This window comes from Oncorhynchus masou, chromosome 16 (genome assembly GCF_036934945.1).
Source record: "Oncorhynchus masou masou isolate Uvic2021 chromosome 16, UVic_Omas_1.1, whole genome shotgun sequence".
NCBI lineage: Eukaryota > Metazoa > Chordata > Actinopteri > Salmoniformes > Salmonidae > Oncorhynchus > Oncorhynchus masou.
Window position 1 is genome coordinate 20,491,222 of NC_088227.1, and position 18,314 is coordinate 20,509,535.

Here is an 18,314-nt window from a genome sequence, read left to right on the forward strand (position 1 = left end):
GAGCAAAGTATACATTTAATCGAGCATCAAGTCATCTTTGCACGTGTCGTTGTTTAAACGGTGCACAGCGTTCGGTATAAATAAGAATAACTCTAATGATCATTGCTTGTCTTTTTTTAATAATGTCTAGGGAGCTACTTTCAAACGGAGTAGCAAAGTAATCGCGAACTGCTAGGCTGACTTGCATAAGGATTTCAAAATGGAAGAAGAGATGTCAGGGGTCCCCCAGTGGCCTCGGGTTTCAAAGTTCATCTTGTCAGCATGTGCAGCTTCTGTTGCTGAAATGGGTAGGCCAATACGTGCTGTCCGATATTTTTTCCAGCTTCTTTTAGGGTCATTGTCGAATTAATTCAATGTCAATTCTACAATTTATTTACCATATTTTTTTTACATTTTTTATTTCACCTTTATTTAAGTGATTACAATTTAGCAATTTACACTGGAGTGATATATGTGCAGATGAGGATGTGCAAAAGAGCAGAAAAACCAAAACAAATAGATAGTTGGTTGGATGGATGGGCTATTTACAGATGGGCTGTGTACAGCTGCAGCGATAGGTAAGCTGCTCTGACAGCTGACGCTTAAAATTAGTAAGGGAGATATGCCTCCAACTTCAGTGATTTTTGCAATTCGTTCCAGTCATTGGCAGCAGAGAACTGGAAGGAAAAGCGGCCAAAGGAGGTGTTGGCTTTGGGGATGACCAGTGAAATATACCTGCTGGAGCGTGTGCTACGGGTGGATGTTGCTATGGGGACCAGTGAGCTGAGATAAGGCGGAGCTTTACCAGCAAATACTTATAGATGACCTGGAGCGTGTGGGTTTGGCAACAAATATGTAGCGAGGACCGGCCAACGAAAGCATACAGTTCGCAATGGTGGTAGTATATGGGGCTTTGGTGACAAAACGGATGGCACTGTGATAGACTGCATCCAATTTGCTGAGTAAGCATACAGGTCGCAGTGGTGGTAGTATATGGGGCTTTGGTGACAAAACAGATGGCACTGTGATAGACTGCATCCAATTTGCTGAGTAAAGTGTTGGAGGCTATTTTGTAAATCACATCGCCGAAGTTAAGGATCAGTAGGATAGTCAGTTTTACGAGGGTATGTTTGGCAGCATGAGTGAAGGAGGCTTTGTTGCGAAATAGGAAGCCGATTCTAGATTTAACTTTGGATTGGAGATGCTTAATGTGAGTCTGGAAGGAGAGTTTACAGTCTAGCCAGACACCTAGGTATTTGTAGTTGTCCACACATTCTAAGTCAGAACTGTCCAGAGTAGTGATGCTAGTCAGGGGTGTGGGCAGCGATCGGTTGAAGAGCATGATTTTCGTTTTACTAGCATTTAAGAGCAGTTGTAGGCCATGGAAGGAGTGTTGTATGGCTTTGAAGCTCGTTTGGAGGTTTGTTAACACAGTGTCCAAGGAAGGGCCAGCTGTTTACAGAATGGTGTTGTCTGTGTATCACCCGCAGCAAGAGCGACATCATTGATATATACAGAGAAAAGAGTCGACCCGAGAATTGAACCATGTGGCACCCCCATAGAGACTGGCAGAGGTCTGGACAACAGGCCCTCCAATTTGACACGCTGAACTCTATCAGAGAAGTAGTTAGTGAACCAGGAGAGGCAATCATTTAAGAAACCAAGACTGTTGAGTCTGCCAATAAGAATACGGTGATTGACAGAGTCAAAAGCCTTGGCCAGGTCATTGAAGACGCTGCACAGTACTGTCTTTTATTGATGGCGGTTATGATATCATTTAGGACCTTGAGCGTGGCTGAGGAGCACCTGTGACCAGCTCGGAAAGCAGATTGCATAGCGGAGAAGGTACGGTGGGATTCGAAATGGTCGGTGATCTGTTTGTTCACTTGACTTTCGAAGACTTTAGAAAAGCAAGGCAGGATGGAAATAGGTCTGTAACAGTTTGGGTCTAGAGTGTCCCCAGTTATCCCCAGTTGAAGAGGGGGATGACCGCAGCCGCTTTCCAATCTTTAGGAATCTCAGACGATACGAAAGAGAGGTTGAACAGACTAGTAATAGGGGTTGCAACAATGGCGGCGGATAATTTTAGGAAGAGAGGATCCAGATTATTTAGCCCAGCTGATTTATAGGGATCCAGATTTTGCAGCTCTTTCAGAACATCAGCTGGGGGGGAGGGGGGGGGGCTTGGGCCACTTGCTGCAGGGGTGCAGAGCTGTTGGCCAGGGTTGGGGTAGCCAGGTGGAAAGAAATGCTTATTGAAATTCTCAATTATCGTGGATTTATCAGTGGTTTCCTAGTCTCAGTGCAGTGGGCAGCTGGGAGGAGGTACTCTTATTCTCCATGGACTTTTCAGTGTCCCAACACTTATTGGAATTAGTGCTGCAAGATGCAAATTTCTGTTTGAAAAAGCTAGCCTTTGCTTTCCTAACTGACTGAGTATATTGGTTCCTGACTTCCCTGAAAAGTTGCATAAGTGTTTTAGGGATCATTTGACATTGATGAGGGGTGGTCGTTTGACCGCGGACACATAACGAACACAGGCAATGAGGCAGTGATCGCTGAGACAGCAGAGGTGTATTTAGATGGCAAGTTGGTCAGGATGATATCTATGAGGGTGCCCATGTTTACGGATTTGGGGTTGTACCTGGTAGGTTCATTTATAATTTGTGTGAGATTGAGGGCATCTAGCTTAGATTGTAGGATGACCAGGGTGTTAAGCATATCCTAATTTAGGTCACCTAGCAGTACGAACTCTGACAATAGATGGGCGGGGCGATTAATTCACATATGGTGTCCAGGGCACAGCTGGGAGCTGAGGGGGGTCAATAACAAGTGGCCACAGTGAAGGACTTATTTCTGGAGAGATGGATCTTTAAAAAGTAGAAGCTCGAACTGTTTGGGCATAGACCTGGATAGTATGACAGAACTCTGCAGGCTCTCTCTACAGTAGATTGCAATATATTTTGCTGAATGTTTTACATTACACAGAACAGTGTCACTGTGGTCAACTCAAAGTTGTCTCAATATCGGTTCCAGTGACATTCCCCCTGGACCTGACCAAGACCAGGCTTCAGATCCAGGGTGAAGTGGCCCTCAGACAGCACGGCTCTCAGACGGCCTACAGAGGGATGCTGGGCACTGCCCTGGGGATTGTACGTGAGGAGGGTCCCCTTAAACTGTGGCAGGGGGCCACACCAGCTGTGTACAGACATATAGGTAGCCTACACCAGACTGATCTCACTACTTACATACATGGTGGTTTGTTGATAAGGGCTAGTTACCCACATCTTCCCTGCATCAATCCCTGCTGTACTTTTGCTAGTTTACTCAGGAGTGCGAATGGTGGCCTATGAGCAGCTCCGAGATGTCCTTGGCAGGTCTGAAGATGATCGCTTCCCCCTCTGGTGAGAGAAAAGCACAGTGGTGGAGCTGACCTCTACTCCTCAATACTAAACTATAACCACAGTTCATTTAAAGCATTGCATTTCCCCAGTCTCAAGAGAACAAAGACTGGATGTCTATTGCTCTGGATGTCTCCATGCTTTGCTTAGTATATGCATTCATGGTAGTCCCAAGCCACTGCATTTATGAGGAGCAGACTGAACTAGGCTCAGACCCCTACCTATATGTACTTAGCTACCTCAATCACCTGGTACCCCTGCACATTGACTCGGTACTGGTTATCCCTGTACATAGCCATGTTACTTTTATTCGTTATTGTTATTCTCTGTGTAGTTATTCCTCTTCACTATTTATATAGGACCTGTAGGACTATGTATATGTACACCTGTGGTTTACGAAGCATGTGACAAATACAATTTTATTTGGGCCTCTCTGCCATTGTCCACCCAGCTAGGCCACTGTGATCACTCTTTTCCCCAACAGGAAAGCAGCGATCGGGGGCATGCTGGCTGGGGCTGTGGGTCAGTTCATGGCCAGCCCCACCGACCTGGTCAAGGTGCAGATGCAGATGGAGGGGAGACGGAGGCTGGAGGGCAAGCCACCCCGGTGAGAGAGTGTGTTTAACTCGTTTTCAGTCTTTAGCCATCCTTCAACCTAAACTGCATCTCGGTTTGTACTTCCTATTTTAACTCGTATGTAATTTAGTTATAAGATAATAGTCACCCATTAGATACAGTATCATGGGAGAGAGAAATTCCCCCCCCCCCCCAAAAAAAAAAGTGGACTCATCTGGCTTCTTTTGAGACAGGGTTCATGGAGTGTACCATGCTTTCCTGAAGATTGTCTCTGAGGGGGGGATCCGGGCGCTGTGGGCAGGGTGGGTCCCCAACGTACAGAGGGCTGCTCTGGTCAATCTAGGAGGTATAGTTGAGTGAATACAGGCACACGTGAAAATGTACTGTATGTAATGTGTATAGGGATTTAATTATTCTCAAATTTAATTAGATCTCACAACATATGATACTGTCAAGCACTTTCTACTGAGAAATACCCCACTACAAGACACCAGCCTTTGCCATGGGTTAGCAAGGTAAAGTATAACACAGAGATTTAATGATAACTCAAAATGTATATCTAACTACTTCAGAGAATATATTTTCAAATTCAAGTTCTGAAATCCTTTTTCTCCATCCAGCACATGTTCTGGTCTGGTTGCTGCTACCATGGGAACACCGGCAGATGTCATCAAAACCAGAATAATGAACCAGCCCAGAGGTCCAAATGGCAGGTTAGTCAGCCAATCAGAGAACAGTAATCATTCCTTGATAGTGATGCTGTACTATATGCTTAGGATGTCATTTACAGCTTATTCTAGCGACAGGTGAACATCCAAAATGCAGGTTTTATAATGCTGACAGACCAATAAACAAAAGTACCTAATAGGCTACACACATTTTTCCACAGGGGCATATTGTATAAGTCTTCCATTGACTGCCTGATCCAATCTGTCAAGGGGGAAGGGTTCATATCCCTGTACAAAGGCTTTCTCCCTACTTGGATGAGAATGGTACATTTACTCTGTCTCATATTATAATGCTTTTAACCTTTGACCGTGACAGTGTACAATACATTCACACTGCCCTTGTTGTCTCTTTGGTACTGCAGGCTCCCTGGTCCATGACGTTTTGGCTCTCATTCGAACAAATACGAAAGACAATGGGCATCAGCTCGTTCTGAAACCTGGATTGTCCGTCAGACAGGTTGCCTTGTAGGTTAAGAGTGTTGGGCCTGTAACTGAAAGGTCGTTGGTTCGAATCCCTGAGCTGACAAGATGAAAAATGTGTCGGTGTGCCCTTGACCAAGACACCTAACCCTAATTACTCCTGTAAGTCGATATGGATAAGAGCATCTGCTAAATGACTAAAATGTAATGGACTGATCACATTCATTAATCGACTTGTTTGAGGTGCTACACTTGGTGCTACAGTGCCATGTACACAACATGCAAAACTGTGCCATGGTAGTGATGCTTGTTAGCTACATTGTCATTTGTCACAGAGACCAGTCAGTTGACTTACTATGATACAATGTGTTCAACCAATGTCTCAGGTGTGATTACTGGTTCTACTGGTTTAATGTTATAACAAACTCTTAACATGTTTCATGTCATTAACTTTCTGAACACTAACATTATAAAAGCTATATGCTTCATTGCGTAGGGTAGGAAGCATAAAGACACATTTATATATATTAAACACAAGGTTTTAACTGTGGCCACTGCTGACCGTAAGTGAATTAAATACTATGAAAATAACCAATTCAAGACATTTACAGAGCTTTCTTATGTTAACTACCAGTAAATAACTAGTAGCTTTGACCTTTTTCCTTTTATAGGACTGTCCTGTGTGATGACAAACTCTTCATCGGTTATTTATTTAGTGAATATTTCTTCAATGTAATTTATCCCAATGGTCTATGACTTTTTAGTCTTTATACAAGTCTGATAATGTTAATGAAAGTTATTTTGGAATTTTGATAGATGCAATGTTTCGGTCTGGAATTATATTAAGTTGCGATCAGATGTCTTACAGACCTCATACTTCCGTATTGTACTTAGTGAACCTGGATGTGCCTCGTGTGTAAAATCAAGGAGAAGGTATCCCTGTTGTTGATCAATCAATCAAATTTATTTATAAAGCCATTTTTACATCTGCAATTGTCAGACCCCAAACAGCAAAGCATAAGCAAGAGCACAGTGGCTAGGAAAAACTCCCTAAAAGGAAGAAACCTAGATAGGAACCAGGCTGAGAGGCTTGGCTGTACCGGATAGAGATTTCCAATACTTCAAGACCCCGTGGTCGGTCTGATAGCTTTTAACAAAGACACGGCAAGTAAAGAAATAAACATTTGTTGGTGTAGCGGCTAAAGGAGGCAGGTTGGTTCAGTGGAGGCAGCACAACCAGGTGGACGTGGTCAGCAAGGGTTCCATAGGACTGGGATCAGCAGCACAACCAAGTGGGCTCAGGCAATGAATGTCTGGGTGTATTCAGGCCAGGGTGCCCTCAGCCACATTCCTCTGCATTTTCCACTACCACAGGGGAGACACAGAAAGATAAAACAGTCATTTACAAGTAATTTATGACAACACATATTTTGTTAAATCAGGGGTCGGTCTTCCATAATTTTTCACTCATAAGCAGTAGTAGACTACATGAAAAAATGATTTCATTTAAAAAAAAGACAAACTTAACTTGGTAGGAATGCAGTCAAGTTGCACAAAGCAAAGGGTCTCTGATCCCTACCACACATTAACAGTTGATTCACCGGTGGTGGGAAAGTGGTATGTTTACTTCTCGTACAGGCTAAATGTTTGTGTGTAAGTTAGCTGTGTTGTTACCATCCCTGCAGCCTAGTCTACAATGAAACAAAAGCCTAAGAGTGGTAAAAATGCCCTGTGGTTTTGAATGTCAAATGTCGTGATGATTTAATCTATTGCTGTCCGTGATGCTGAATCTCAGCTAGTATCCTAATTGTGCTTAGCAAGGGCTTATCAATTTCTTCCCTCCGAACACTCGTTTCTTTTTGCGATGGCTCTTACTGTCACCGACCCCATGTGTTAAACACATTTTAATGAAATATTTCAGTCTAATGCCAAACCCCCTTAAAACAAGCCTATGATGACAGTGGAAAGCAAAAAGAAACTGCAGTCACTCTAGTTAGGAACAGACCTTGGAGGGAAGCATCCTCTCATTGCTGCTGACAGGTCTGCAGGGTGGAGATGGTTGTTTCTTCCACCGGCAAACTGAATGGGAATGTTGATCGGTGGGTGTTGACTGTTGCAACCACTGGCAGGAGGAGGTCATTTACTGTAAAAGAATGGAGTAGCATATTATTGTTTAGGGGCATTTGCCAAATCATAATTGCAGTTAGGAATTGAATCACTTAAGACAATATAGGATGACTTCATAACTGAAGATTCCAGTGACAACACAGAACTGTTTTCAGTTCTTGGTTATACCTCACCTTGCTCTGATTCTTGCACTTGTTTCTCTGGATATGCACTGTTCAAATTCACGTAGGCAGCGAGGTAAACAACGTATTTCTTCCTTTCTATCTCCATGTTGAAGTTCTGGAATTGGGGCGTTCCTGAGTTATCGTACAGCATCCATCGCCCTCCTTCTTGTTTAACACACAGCACCATGTGTTTGATCTCTGCTGTGATCAAACCCAGCAAAAGGAACTGAAGCTCATACTTCCTGTTAGGAGTAGAAATTCAATCAGAATGGACATAAGACAAAAACAGAAGCTGTATTGGGGTTGGCATTGGGTTATGCCCAATGTTAACTTTTATGCATTTCTCTAACCTCACTGAAACTAACCTTAACCTAACTCGCATTCCTAAACCGGTCAAATATCAATTTTTAAATATTTAACCTCAGTATTGGATCACAGCCTTCAATCTCCTAATTTTCTGCATTCTATATGCACCATACTGGTAGTGACACCAAACATAGCCTACAAGTTAAACCTTAAAAGCATTACGCAGTTCAACCTAACAGTACCTTGAATAATCATCCGTGATGACATAAGGAGGAATACATCCGTTTTCCATTCGGCCAAGCGTATTCACCAGGATGAGTTTAGGGTCAATTACGGTGTCCAGGATGTAAACGTGACCATATATCTTAAAATTGCTTTCACAATACACAGAAAGATAAACACAACAGGATGGACAGAGAAAATCAAATAACAGTTTCAAAAATCAAAATGCCATTGGCATCTTAACAAAATGTGTCTTTCAGGTTTATATTTCATATGGTATTTGCACACACCTATAAAGTATAATGATTTCTTAGAACTGTAAAATAAATGTAATCCGATAAAGTAGAGAAGTAATAATTAAATAGAACCTGCTTGTTTATAACAATGAAATAGAAAAGGTAGTCAATGATGACTTATTACCTCAGTGTTCCATTGTAAATGCAAGCTGAGGGGCTCATATCGTGATCGTTGTTGTCGTCTTCATATTTGACAGTTGTCAGGTCATCGAAATTTGGTAGGAAGTCTTTGACATAGCCTCTACAATCTAGACATTCGTTATGGGAAAAGTATCGTTTTTTTCCAACACGCAATTCTAAATTGATAAGCCAAAGACCCATCGCCTCATTATACATTTTGTTATCGAGAAAGGTTATGACTGCACCGACTGTGTTGTCTGTCATAAAATAATCTTTGATTTTGCTAAATCTTGTTGCTGTTATATGTATTCCGGCCAATAGACTGCTCAGAACACAGGTGTTTTGGAAAAGGAGTCCGACAAATTTTCCTCCTGGCAGCATGTAAGGGCTCTCCTCTCCTCTGATTAGCTTCTCCGAGTCTTGGTGAGACCTGGAAAGATATTCAGGCAAATAAATGAAGTTGTCGCCAAACAAAAACACATTTGTCGTGTGGCAACATTGTAGTGTAGTTTCTTTTCTTTTCACCAGACCCTTACCCTCGAGGGATGTTCCGAGCTGCATCCACAAAGAAGAAAATGAGAAGGTAAATTAGTGTTATACCAAATAATGAAACCGTTATGAAATCTATATATTTTTGACATATTGTTCTATTTTCACTTACCCTGTATGACATAGTAGCTATATATAGTCTTAAGCTCAGGTCTGTAGGTGAAACACAAAACATTCTAAAATGTATTAAATATATATATATATGTAATTGTATTTACATTAAGATATAATGGGATCATAGCTATATTCAATACAATTCCTCATGGTTGGTGTCTTGACAGATTTGTCCCAAATCGTGTGACATAAAACATTACTTTTCTGTCCTTGCAATTATGGAAGTGCAAGCTGTCCAGTGGTGACCAGTCATTCAGGGCAGGTAGGGCAGAGCCCCACCTGTTTTGAGCCCCACACTTTTTAGGTCAAATAACATTTTAAAAATAGTATGTACAATTGAAGTCGGAAGTTTACATACACTTAGATTGGAGTAATTAAAACTTGTTTTTCAACCACTCCACAAATTTCTTGTTAACAAACTATAGTTTGGGCATGTCGGTTAGGACATCTACTTTGTGCATGACACAAGTAATTTTTCCAACAATTGTTTACAGACAGATTATTTAACTTCTAATTCACTGTATCACAATTCCAGTGGGTCAGAGGTTTACATACACTAAGTTGACTGTGCCTTTAAACAGCTTGGAAACTTCCTGAAAATGATGTCATGGCTTTAGAAGCTTCTGATTGGCTAATTGACATAATTTGAGTCAATTGGAGGTGGCCTTCCTTCAAACTCAGTGCCTCTTTGCTTGACATCATGGGAAAATCAAAAGAAATCAGCCAAGACCTCAGAAAAAAAAGTGTAGACCTCCACAAATCTGGTTTATCCTTGGGAGCAATTTCCACATTCATCTGTACAAACAATAGTATGCAAGTATAAACACCATGGGACCACGCAGCTGTCATACAGCTCAAGAAGGAGATACGTTCTGTCTCCTAGAGATGAACGTACTTTGGTGCGAAAATGCAAATCAATCCCAGAACAACAGCAAAGGACCTTGTGAAGATGCTGGAGGAAACAGATACAAAAGTATCTATATCCACAGTTAAACGAGTCCTATATCGACATAACCTGAAAGGCCGCTCAGCAAGGAAGAAGCCACTGATACAAAACCGCCATAAAAAGCCAGACTACAGTTTGCAACTGCACATAGGGACAAAGATTGTACTTTTTGGAAAAATGTATTCTGGTCTGATGAAACAAAAATAGAACTGTTTGGCCATAATGACCATCGTTATGTTTGGAGGAAAAAGGGGGAGGCTTTCAAGCCAAAGAACACCATCCCAAGCGTGAAGCGCGGGTGTGGCAGCATCATGTTGTGGTGGTGCTTTGCTGCAGTAGGGACTATTATGTGGATATATTGAAGCAACATCTCAAGACATCAGTCAGGAAGTTAAAGCTTGGTCGCAAATGGGTCTTCCAAATGGACAATGACCCCAAGCATACTTCCAAAGTTGTGGCAAAATGGCTTAAGGACAACAAAGTCAAGGTATTGGAGTGGCCATCACAAAGCCCTGACCTCAATCCTATAGAAGATTTGTGGTCAGAACTGAAAAAGCGTGTGTGAGCAAGGAGGCCTACAAACCTGACTCAGTTACATCAGCTCTGTTAGGAGGAATGGGCCAAAATTCACCCAACTTATTGTGGGAAGCTTGTGGAAGGTTACCCAAAACGTTTAACCCAAGTTGAGTGTATGTAAACTTCTGACCCACTGTGAATGTGATGAAATAAATAAAAGCTGAAATAAATCATTCTCTCTACTATTATTCTGCCATTTCGCATTCTTAAAATAAAGTGGTGATCCTAACTGACCTAAGACAGGGAATATTTTTCTAGGATTAAATGTCAGGAATTGTGAAAAACTGAGTTTAAATGTATTTGACTAAGGTGTATGTAAACTTCCGACTTCAACTGTATATACTACTCTCTACTCTACTCTCTCTCTCTCAAAAGGACCACAATGGTAATAAGTCCCAGACTTTATTGTGTGTGATCCTCAATGATTTTATTCATGTGTATGTATGGCTTTTAAGTTTTATGTGTGCTTGTTTTTTAAAATGGTCGAATTAATAAACAAAAACTAAACTCTTCACAGAACAGCGCAAACTGGCTCGAACCAGAATAGAAAGAGGAATGGGAGGCCCCGGTGCACAACTGAGCAAGAGGACAAGTACATTAGAGTGTCTAGTTTGAGAAACAAACACCTCACAAGTCCTCAACTGGCAACTTCATTAAATAGTACCCGCAAAACACCCGTCTCAACGTCAACAGCGAAGAGGCGACTCCGGGATGCTGGCCCTGTAAGAATCAAATACCCCTAGCGAATTTATGTTTAACATTTATTATTGTCTGTTTGATTTACAGCAGGGCCTCGTTAGATTTAACAAAGAAAGCATCAAGGTAATGAGTTCAAGTTTTCATATGTCTTTGTGCCTCGGATTTGATACTGAGTCTACTGGGCTCCGAGTCTACTTTGCACAATTGTGTAGAATAGACTATTGAGCAACACTCAACGCTATTCATGCCTGCGTCGGCCACATAGGCTACAGAAAAAGTGCCACGCATGAATCCAATCTATTGAGTTAGGCAATGTCCACATTATTCTCACATATTGTTATGTAAAAACAATTTGAATATCGATGCATTAGCAAGGCCTGAAAAATGCGTTATTCTTAAAGTGTCAATGGTCTACTTTTATTTATTTATTTGTACACTTTTTGCCTGCTTTTTTGGGGTGGGGGGGTTCTATATTAGGCCTTACATGTAAATTATAGACATTATACAATTGTATAACATTGAAAATTACAATTAAGCGCTTGCAAAAGTCCCTGAAAGTCCTTGAATGTGACTTGCCAGTGTCTGTATGAACCCTTCTTAAAGGATGTATAGTCCTAGACCTATGTTGTTGTATAGCTGGAGTTATGGGTCAATTTGCAAATATTCATTTTTATTCTTAGATGGATCCCTGCATTAACCTCCTTGTTAGTTATGTTTTAAACCAATTTTGAAATGTTGATCCCAATGTCACACATTGGCCGCATTTATTTATAGAAAAACCCACTTGTAGAATCTATGCCAAGGCGCATTGAAGCTATTGTGGCAGCTGGTGGTGGCCCAACACCCTCTGAAGACGCTTTATGTTGGTGTTTTCTTTATGTTGGCAGTTACATGTTACTACACGGAAAAGGGAACAGCTGGATAGGGAAAACGGGCTTGAGTCGCTCAAAAGGGAATATAACTTTGTGTATAAAGTTTGGGATAACACAATGTCTGGACCATTCTACAACATTCCATTTACATAGAAAATAGAGATTTGGATGTAAAAAATAAAACTTCTCCTTTGATACTTGGTGAAAGCACCGTTGGCAGCCCTTACAGCTGTGCATTTTCTTAAATAAGATTCTACAACTCTTAAGGCATCATATATCCATTGTTTTGTTCAAATTTGCTCGAGCTCAGTAAATTTGGTTAGGAATCATTAATGGACAGTAATGTATGTAATTGTCCCGCTAAAAAACAAAACTGTATCCCAGGGTTAGGTTTTCAAAAGACTGCGGTGGGTTTCTGCTCCTTTCGTATAAATGTTTTATCCTGATTCAAATGTATTTATAAAGCCCTTTTTACATCAGCCGATGTCACAAAGTGCTGTACAGAAACCCAGCCTAAAACCCCAAACAGCAAGCAATGCAGATGTAGAAGCACGGTGGCTAGTCACTGATAAACAAGTATTGTGGTGGCAGCATCATGTTATGGGTATGCTTGTCACTGGCAAGTTCAGGATCAAAATAAATATGAAAGGAGAAAAGCCAATTAAAAAAGTTAGAAGAAAACCTTCCGTAACCTTGTGAAAACCCTGGGATAGAGGTGTATTTTTAGGTGGGAGAATTACACATTTTAATTCCAAAGACACACCAGAATGGCTTTCCAAGAGTTGTTGAGTGTTTCTGAATGGTCCAGTCTCAGTCCAGATTTAAATCTGCTTGAAAATCAGAGAGAAGGTTTGAATATTGCTGTCCATCAATGATTCCTACTTAATGAGCAATTTTCACAAAAACTATGGCTATTATGTTGCCCTAAAAGTTGCTCAATACATCTTCATGTTTTATTAATTTGGTACATTTTCTATAATTTCTGTTTCACATTGAAAATATGCAGTAGGTTGTATAGATTGGTAGGAAAAAAATCGAATGTAATCCCTTTGTAGATTCAATTTTCATTTAATGTGAAGACTGTGCAATGGTGTGTAGACTTTCACTAGCTAGTCACTGTAAATGAATGATAAGTTGTCATACATTTTTTGTGGTAAAGAACAGGAAATGAAAGCGGTTGAAGAGAATACTTTAGCTTCTCTGCTATTTACCCCAAACACGTATCTACTCGCTCATCTTCAAAAGGAAATGAATCAAGGCGTCTGCCTTCCAATCTGTTGACTTTCTAGTATTTCCCTTAGTCTTCCAATGAGTTTGAGCTGATTTATATAGCCAGAGGCCAAAATCAGATTTACATTTTCCCATGTTTAAACTTATTTTAATAACAAGTGAGTAAATAGCAGAGAGGCTAGTATTGTCTTCAATCACTTTCATTTCCTGTAGTTTACCGCCATTCACACTGATAATGGCTTGGCGCAAAAAAATTGTACAACTTTTTTCTGCACAATGAACTTTTGAGCTTCAATAATACAGGAAGACATTGAGAGCTGCACACTGTTGAAAAAAAGAAATAATCCAAAAATGAGGCAAAAAAAGAGATGGTTTAATTGGGATATCCCAATTAAACCATCTCTTTTTTTGCCTCATTTTTGGATTATTTCTTTTTTTCAACAGTGTGCAGCTCTCAATGTCTTCCTGTATTATACCACAATATGTATAATAGCTTAACTTCCTGTAATGTGGTGTCTGTCTACTGTATTATTTTACAGGACTATCATAATCTAGACAATATTATAAAGGATAATTTAGTTTAAAAGAGTTATAAAGTACCTTGGTTCAGATAACGCCATCTTCTCTTCTCTTGTCAACGGTTTCAAAATGGACACGCACATCACTTAAATAGCTTCCTGTATTTGCATGATATCAACTGAGTGGTTGACTTCTCATGATGTCACCATCACGTTTACAGTTGCTCCTTGCCTATATGTTTAAATTAATATTCTCTTTGAAGGGTATATAATACATTTACAAAAGTAATAGTAATGTTGAACATTTACATAATTAAGCAACAAGGCCAGAGGAGGTGTGGTATATAGCCAATATACCATGGCTAATGGCTGTTACACACAACACAACGCAGAGTGCCTGGATACAACCCTTAGTCATGGTATATTAGCCACATACCACAAAACCCGAGGTGCCTTATTGCTATTATAAACTGGTTGCCAAGGTAAATTAGAATAGTAAAAATAAATGTTTTTTCATACCCGTGGTATACGATCTGAAATACCACGATGTCAGCCAATCAGCATTCAGAGGTCGAACCACCCAGTTTACAATAGTGCACAGGCTATATCTATAAAAAAATGGCACTAACACTAGTGAGAAATGGAGAAGAATAAGGTCCCAGATCTCTTTGTGCTTTAGAAGTTGCCGAAAGAGCGCAAAGAGATCTAGTACAAGGACTATAGTGGACTTACCTGTAGCCTGATTCATAGACTGTTCTCTACTACCGCATGGCAAGCGGTACCGGAGTGCCAAGTCTAGGACTAAAAGGCTTCTCAACAGTTTCTACCCCCAAGCCAAAAGACTCTTGAACAGGTATTCCGGGTAGCCATTTGATTATCTGCATTATGTGCCCCCCCCAACCCCTCTTTCGCTGCTGCTACTCTCTGTTTATCTTATATGCATGGTCACTTTAACTATATATTCATGTACATACTACCTCAATTGGCCCGACCAACCAGTGCTCCCGCATATTGGCTAACCGGGCTATCTGCATTGTGTCCCGCCACCCGCCACCCGCCACCCACCACCCACCAACCCCTCTTTTACACTACTGCTGCTCTCTGTTCATCATATATGCATAGTCACTTTAACTATATCTACATGTACATACTACCTCAATCAGCCCGACTAACCGGTGTCTGTATGTAGCCTCGCTACTGTATGTAGCCTCGCTACTGTATATAGCCTCGCTACTGTATGTAACCTCGCTACTGTATGTAGCCTCGCTACTGTATATAGCCTCGCTACTGTATGTAGCCTCGCTACTGTATATAGCCTCGCTACTGTATGTAGCCTCGATACTGTATGTAGCCTCGCTACTGTATATATGTCCTGTGTGGCTCAGTCGGTAGAGCATGGCGCTTGCAACGCCAAGCGTCGTGGGTTCGCTTCCCACTGGGGCCACCCATATGCAAAAAGTAGTGGCCCCAGCCGACTTGTAAGTCGCTTTGGACAAAAGCGTCTGCTAAATGGGATATATTATTATTATTATTATAGCCTCGCTACTGTATGTAGCCTCGCTACTGTATATAGCCTCGCTACTGTATGTAACCTCGCTACTGTATGTAGCCTCGCTACTGTATATAGCCTCGCTACTGTATGTAACCTCGCTACTGTATGTAGCCTCGCTACTGTATGTAGCCTCGCTACTGTATATAGCCTCGCTACTGTATATAGCCTCGCTACTGTATGTAGCCTCGCTACTGTATATAGCCTCGCTACTGTATGTAACCTCGCTACTGTATGTAGCCTCGCTACTGTATGTAGCCTCGCTACTGTATATAGCCTCGCTACTGTATGTAACCTCGCTACTGTATGTAGCCTCGCTACTGTATGTAACCTCGCTACTGTATGTAGCCTCGCTACTGTATGTAGCCTCGCTACTGTATATAGCCTCGCTACTGTATATAGCCTCGCTACTGTATGTAGCCTCGCTACTGTATATAGCCTCGCTAATGTATGTAGCCTCGCTACTGTATGTAGCCTCGCTACTGTATATAGCCTCGCTACTGTATGTAACCTCGCTACTGTATGTAGCCTCGCTACTGTATATAGCCTCGCTACTGTATGTAGCCTCGCTACTGTATATAGCCTCGCTACTGTATATAGCCTCGCTACTGTATGTAGCCTCGCTACTGTATGTAGCCTCGCTACTGTATATAGCCTCGCTACTGTATATAGCCTCGCTACTGTATGTAACCTCGCTACTGTATGTAGCCTCGCTACTGTATATAGCCTCGCTACTGTATGTAACCTCGCTACTGTATGTAGCCTCGCTACTGTATGTAGCCTCGCTACTGTATATAGCCTCGATACTGTATGTAGCCTCGCTACTGTATATAGCCTCGCTACTGTATGTAGCCTCGCTACTGTATATAGCCTCGCTACTGTATGTAGCCTCGCTACTGTATGTAGCCTCGCTACTGTATATAGCCTCGCTACTGTATGTAACCTCGCTACTGTATGTAGCCTCGCTACTGTATATAGCCTCGCTACTGTATGTAGCCTCGCTACTGTATATAGCCTCGCTACTGTATATAGCCTCGCTACTGTATGTAACCTCGCTACTGTATGTAGCCTCGCTACTGTATATAGCCTCGCTACTGTATGTAGCCTCGCTACTGTATGTAGCCTCACTACTGTATGTAACCTCGCTACTGTATGTAGCCTCGCTACTGTATGTAGCCTCGCTACTGTATGTAACCTCGCTACTGTATATAGCCTCGCTACTGTATGTAGCCTCGCTACTGTATATAGCCTCGCTACTGTATGTAGCCTCGCTACTGTATGTAACCTCGCTACTGTATGTAGCCTCGCTACTGTTCTTCACCGTTGTTTTTATTTCTTTACTTGCCTATTGTTCACCTAATACCTTTTTTGCACTATTGGTAAGTAAGCATTTCACTGTAAGGTCTACGACACCTGTTGTATTCAATGCATGTGACAAATAAACTTTGATTTGATTTGATTCATAGAAGAGCTGAGCTAAGACTGAGATTTGGACAACAGCCTATCCTCCAGGTTCTCTTGCACAGTATAATCTGTCCATGGGTCTACACAATGTGGCTTAAATCTTTGTGGGGGAAAAAAATAAAATGTGGGATGCATGCCAGCAAAGCCACTACACAACACTAAACAATACATTAATTACACTATAATGGTGACAAACGGTGCCCACAAACTGTTAGGGCCTACATAAAACTGTCCCAAAAGCAGTCCAAACATCTTACCACTACTACACCTGGGTATCAGCGGAGCCTTGTCTGGCAGCAAAAACAGTTCATTCAGCCTCATTTTCTGCCTTAAAAAAACATAGCTGATATGGCTGATTTGCTTAAACAAATGTGGTTTCTAATGACAATTGAGATGTACAAACTATGGCATAAGGGGACAACAAGCGGATAAGAGGCAATCCGTAATATTGATTAAGACAAAAATGAGCGAGCTAGGATGGACGTTGTCAACATAACTATTTGTTTAGCACTTTTGAAATGTACAGCGACAAAATTCAGAATATGGGCCATTCTTACAGTGTTCTCCCAGTACACCAAGTAAGAACCGTAGGATAAATAAAGGGGGCATATAAGCAGACAATGAAAGCTCTTGCAATATTCAATGATTACATTTCTCTAAAACAGGTTATAGGCTAAATGTGCACCACCAAGTCAGAACAGTAGGCGAAAGAGGTGGAAATAAACCAAATTATTAGGGTGAGGTGGAACGGATGTGAAATGGCTAGCTAGTTAGCGGTGTTCGCGCTAAATAGCATTTCAATCAGTGACGTCACTTGCTCTGAGACCTTGAAGTAGTAGTTCCCCTTGCTCTGCAAGGGCCGTGGCTTTTGTGGAGCGATGGGTAACGATGCTTCGTGGGTGACTGTTGTTGATGTGTGCAGAGGGTTCCTGGTTTGCGCGAGGGGATGGTCTAAAAATTATACTGTTACAGAGGCACATGGGCTACTAACAGCTTACTACACAACATACACTTAGTATTACTTTCTTAGCTACAGTATACATATCTCCCTGGAATATTACATAATTTATGCAGCAGCATACAATACATTTTTGGACTCATCTTGTTGTACTGTGCTCACCTGAACAGGAAGGTGGCACGGTGGTCCTTCATGGGCCAATTTTGTCATCAAAGTCTTTGTCATCAAAATCATGATGACGTCAGTGATCTGGAGGATAGGCTGTTGTCCAAATCTCAGTCTTAGCTCAGCTCTTGTATGAATCAAATCAAAGTTTATTTGTCACTTGCGTTGAATACAACAGGTGTAGTAGACCTTACAGTGAAATGCTTACTTACAGGCTCTAACCAGGTCGGAGCTCTAGAAAGAGGCCAGATTTACAATTCCCAGTCTGAGCTCGTTTATTTTATCTCTGGCCAATGACCTTGAGCCTTCTTGGATGGGCACTTCTAATTTAACTC

At 41.4% G+C, this 18,314-nt stretch overlaps 2 protein-coding genes across 3 annotated transcripts; one reads left to right on the plus strand and one right to left on the minus strand.

Annotated features, from left to right (window-relative positions):
* The first annotated feature begins 1 nt into the window (after position 1).
* Positions 2 to 5,801, plus strand: slc25a27 (solute carrier family 25 member 27). Of its 2 annotated transcripts, XM_064991103.1 has the most exons (10): positions 205 to 287; positions 1,761 to 1,824; positions 3,016 to 3,195; positions 3,302 to 3,383; positions 3,865 to 3,987; positions 4,190 to 4,302; positions 4,387 to 4,471; positions 4,577 to 4,669; positions 4,846 to 4,948; positions 5,047 to 5,801. In XM_064991103.1, exons 3-10 carry the CDS (start codon positions 3,108 to 3,110, stop codon positions 5,116 to 5,118), a joined length of 759 nt encoding a protein of 252 aa, XP_064847175.1. In that variant the 5' UTR covers positions 205 to 287; positions 1,761 to 1,824; positions 3,016 to 3,107; the 3' UTR covers positions 5,119 to 5,801. The 2 variants fall into 2 exon arrangements, with proteins under 2 accessions (XP_064847174.1, XP_064847175.1); XM_064991102.1 differs by lacking the exon at positions 1,761 to 1,824 and having other exon boundaries at positions 2 to 287.
* Positions 5,802 to 6,046: 245 nt separating this feature from the next.
* Positions 6,047 to 13,979, minus strand: LOC135557636 (uncharacterized). The gene is made up of 8 exons (XM_064991104.1): positions 13,926 to 13,979; positions 9,001 to 9,041; positions 8,876 to 8,894; positions 8,344 to 8,769; positions 7,944 to 8,075; positions 7,405 to 7,637; positions 7,110 to 7,247; positions 6,047 to 6,469 (listed from the first exon to the last, which is right to left on the minus strand). The coding sequence occupies exons 1-7, from the start codon at positions 13,943 to 13,945 to the stop codon at positions 7,129 to 7,131; spliced, it is 990 nt and encodes a 329-aa protein (XP_064847176.1). The 5' UTR covers positions 13,946 to 13,979; the 3' UTR covers positions 6,047 to 6,469; positions 7,110 to 7,128.
* Positions 13,980 to 18,314: the final 4,335 nt, after the last annotated feature.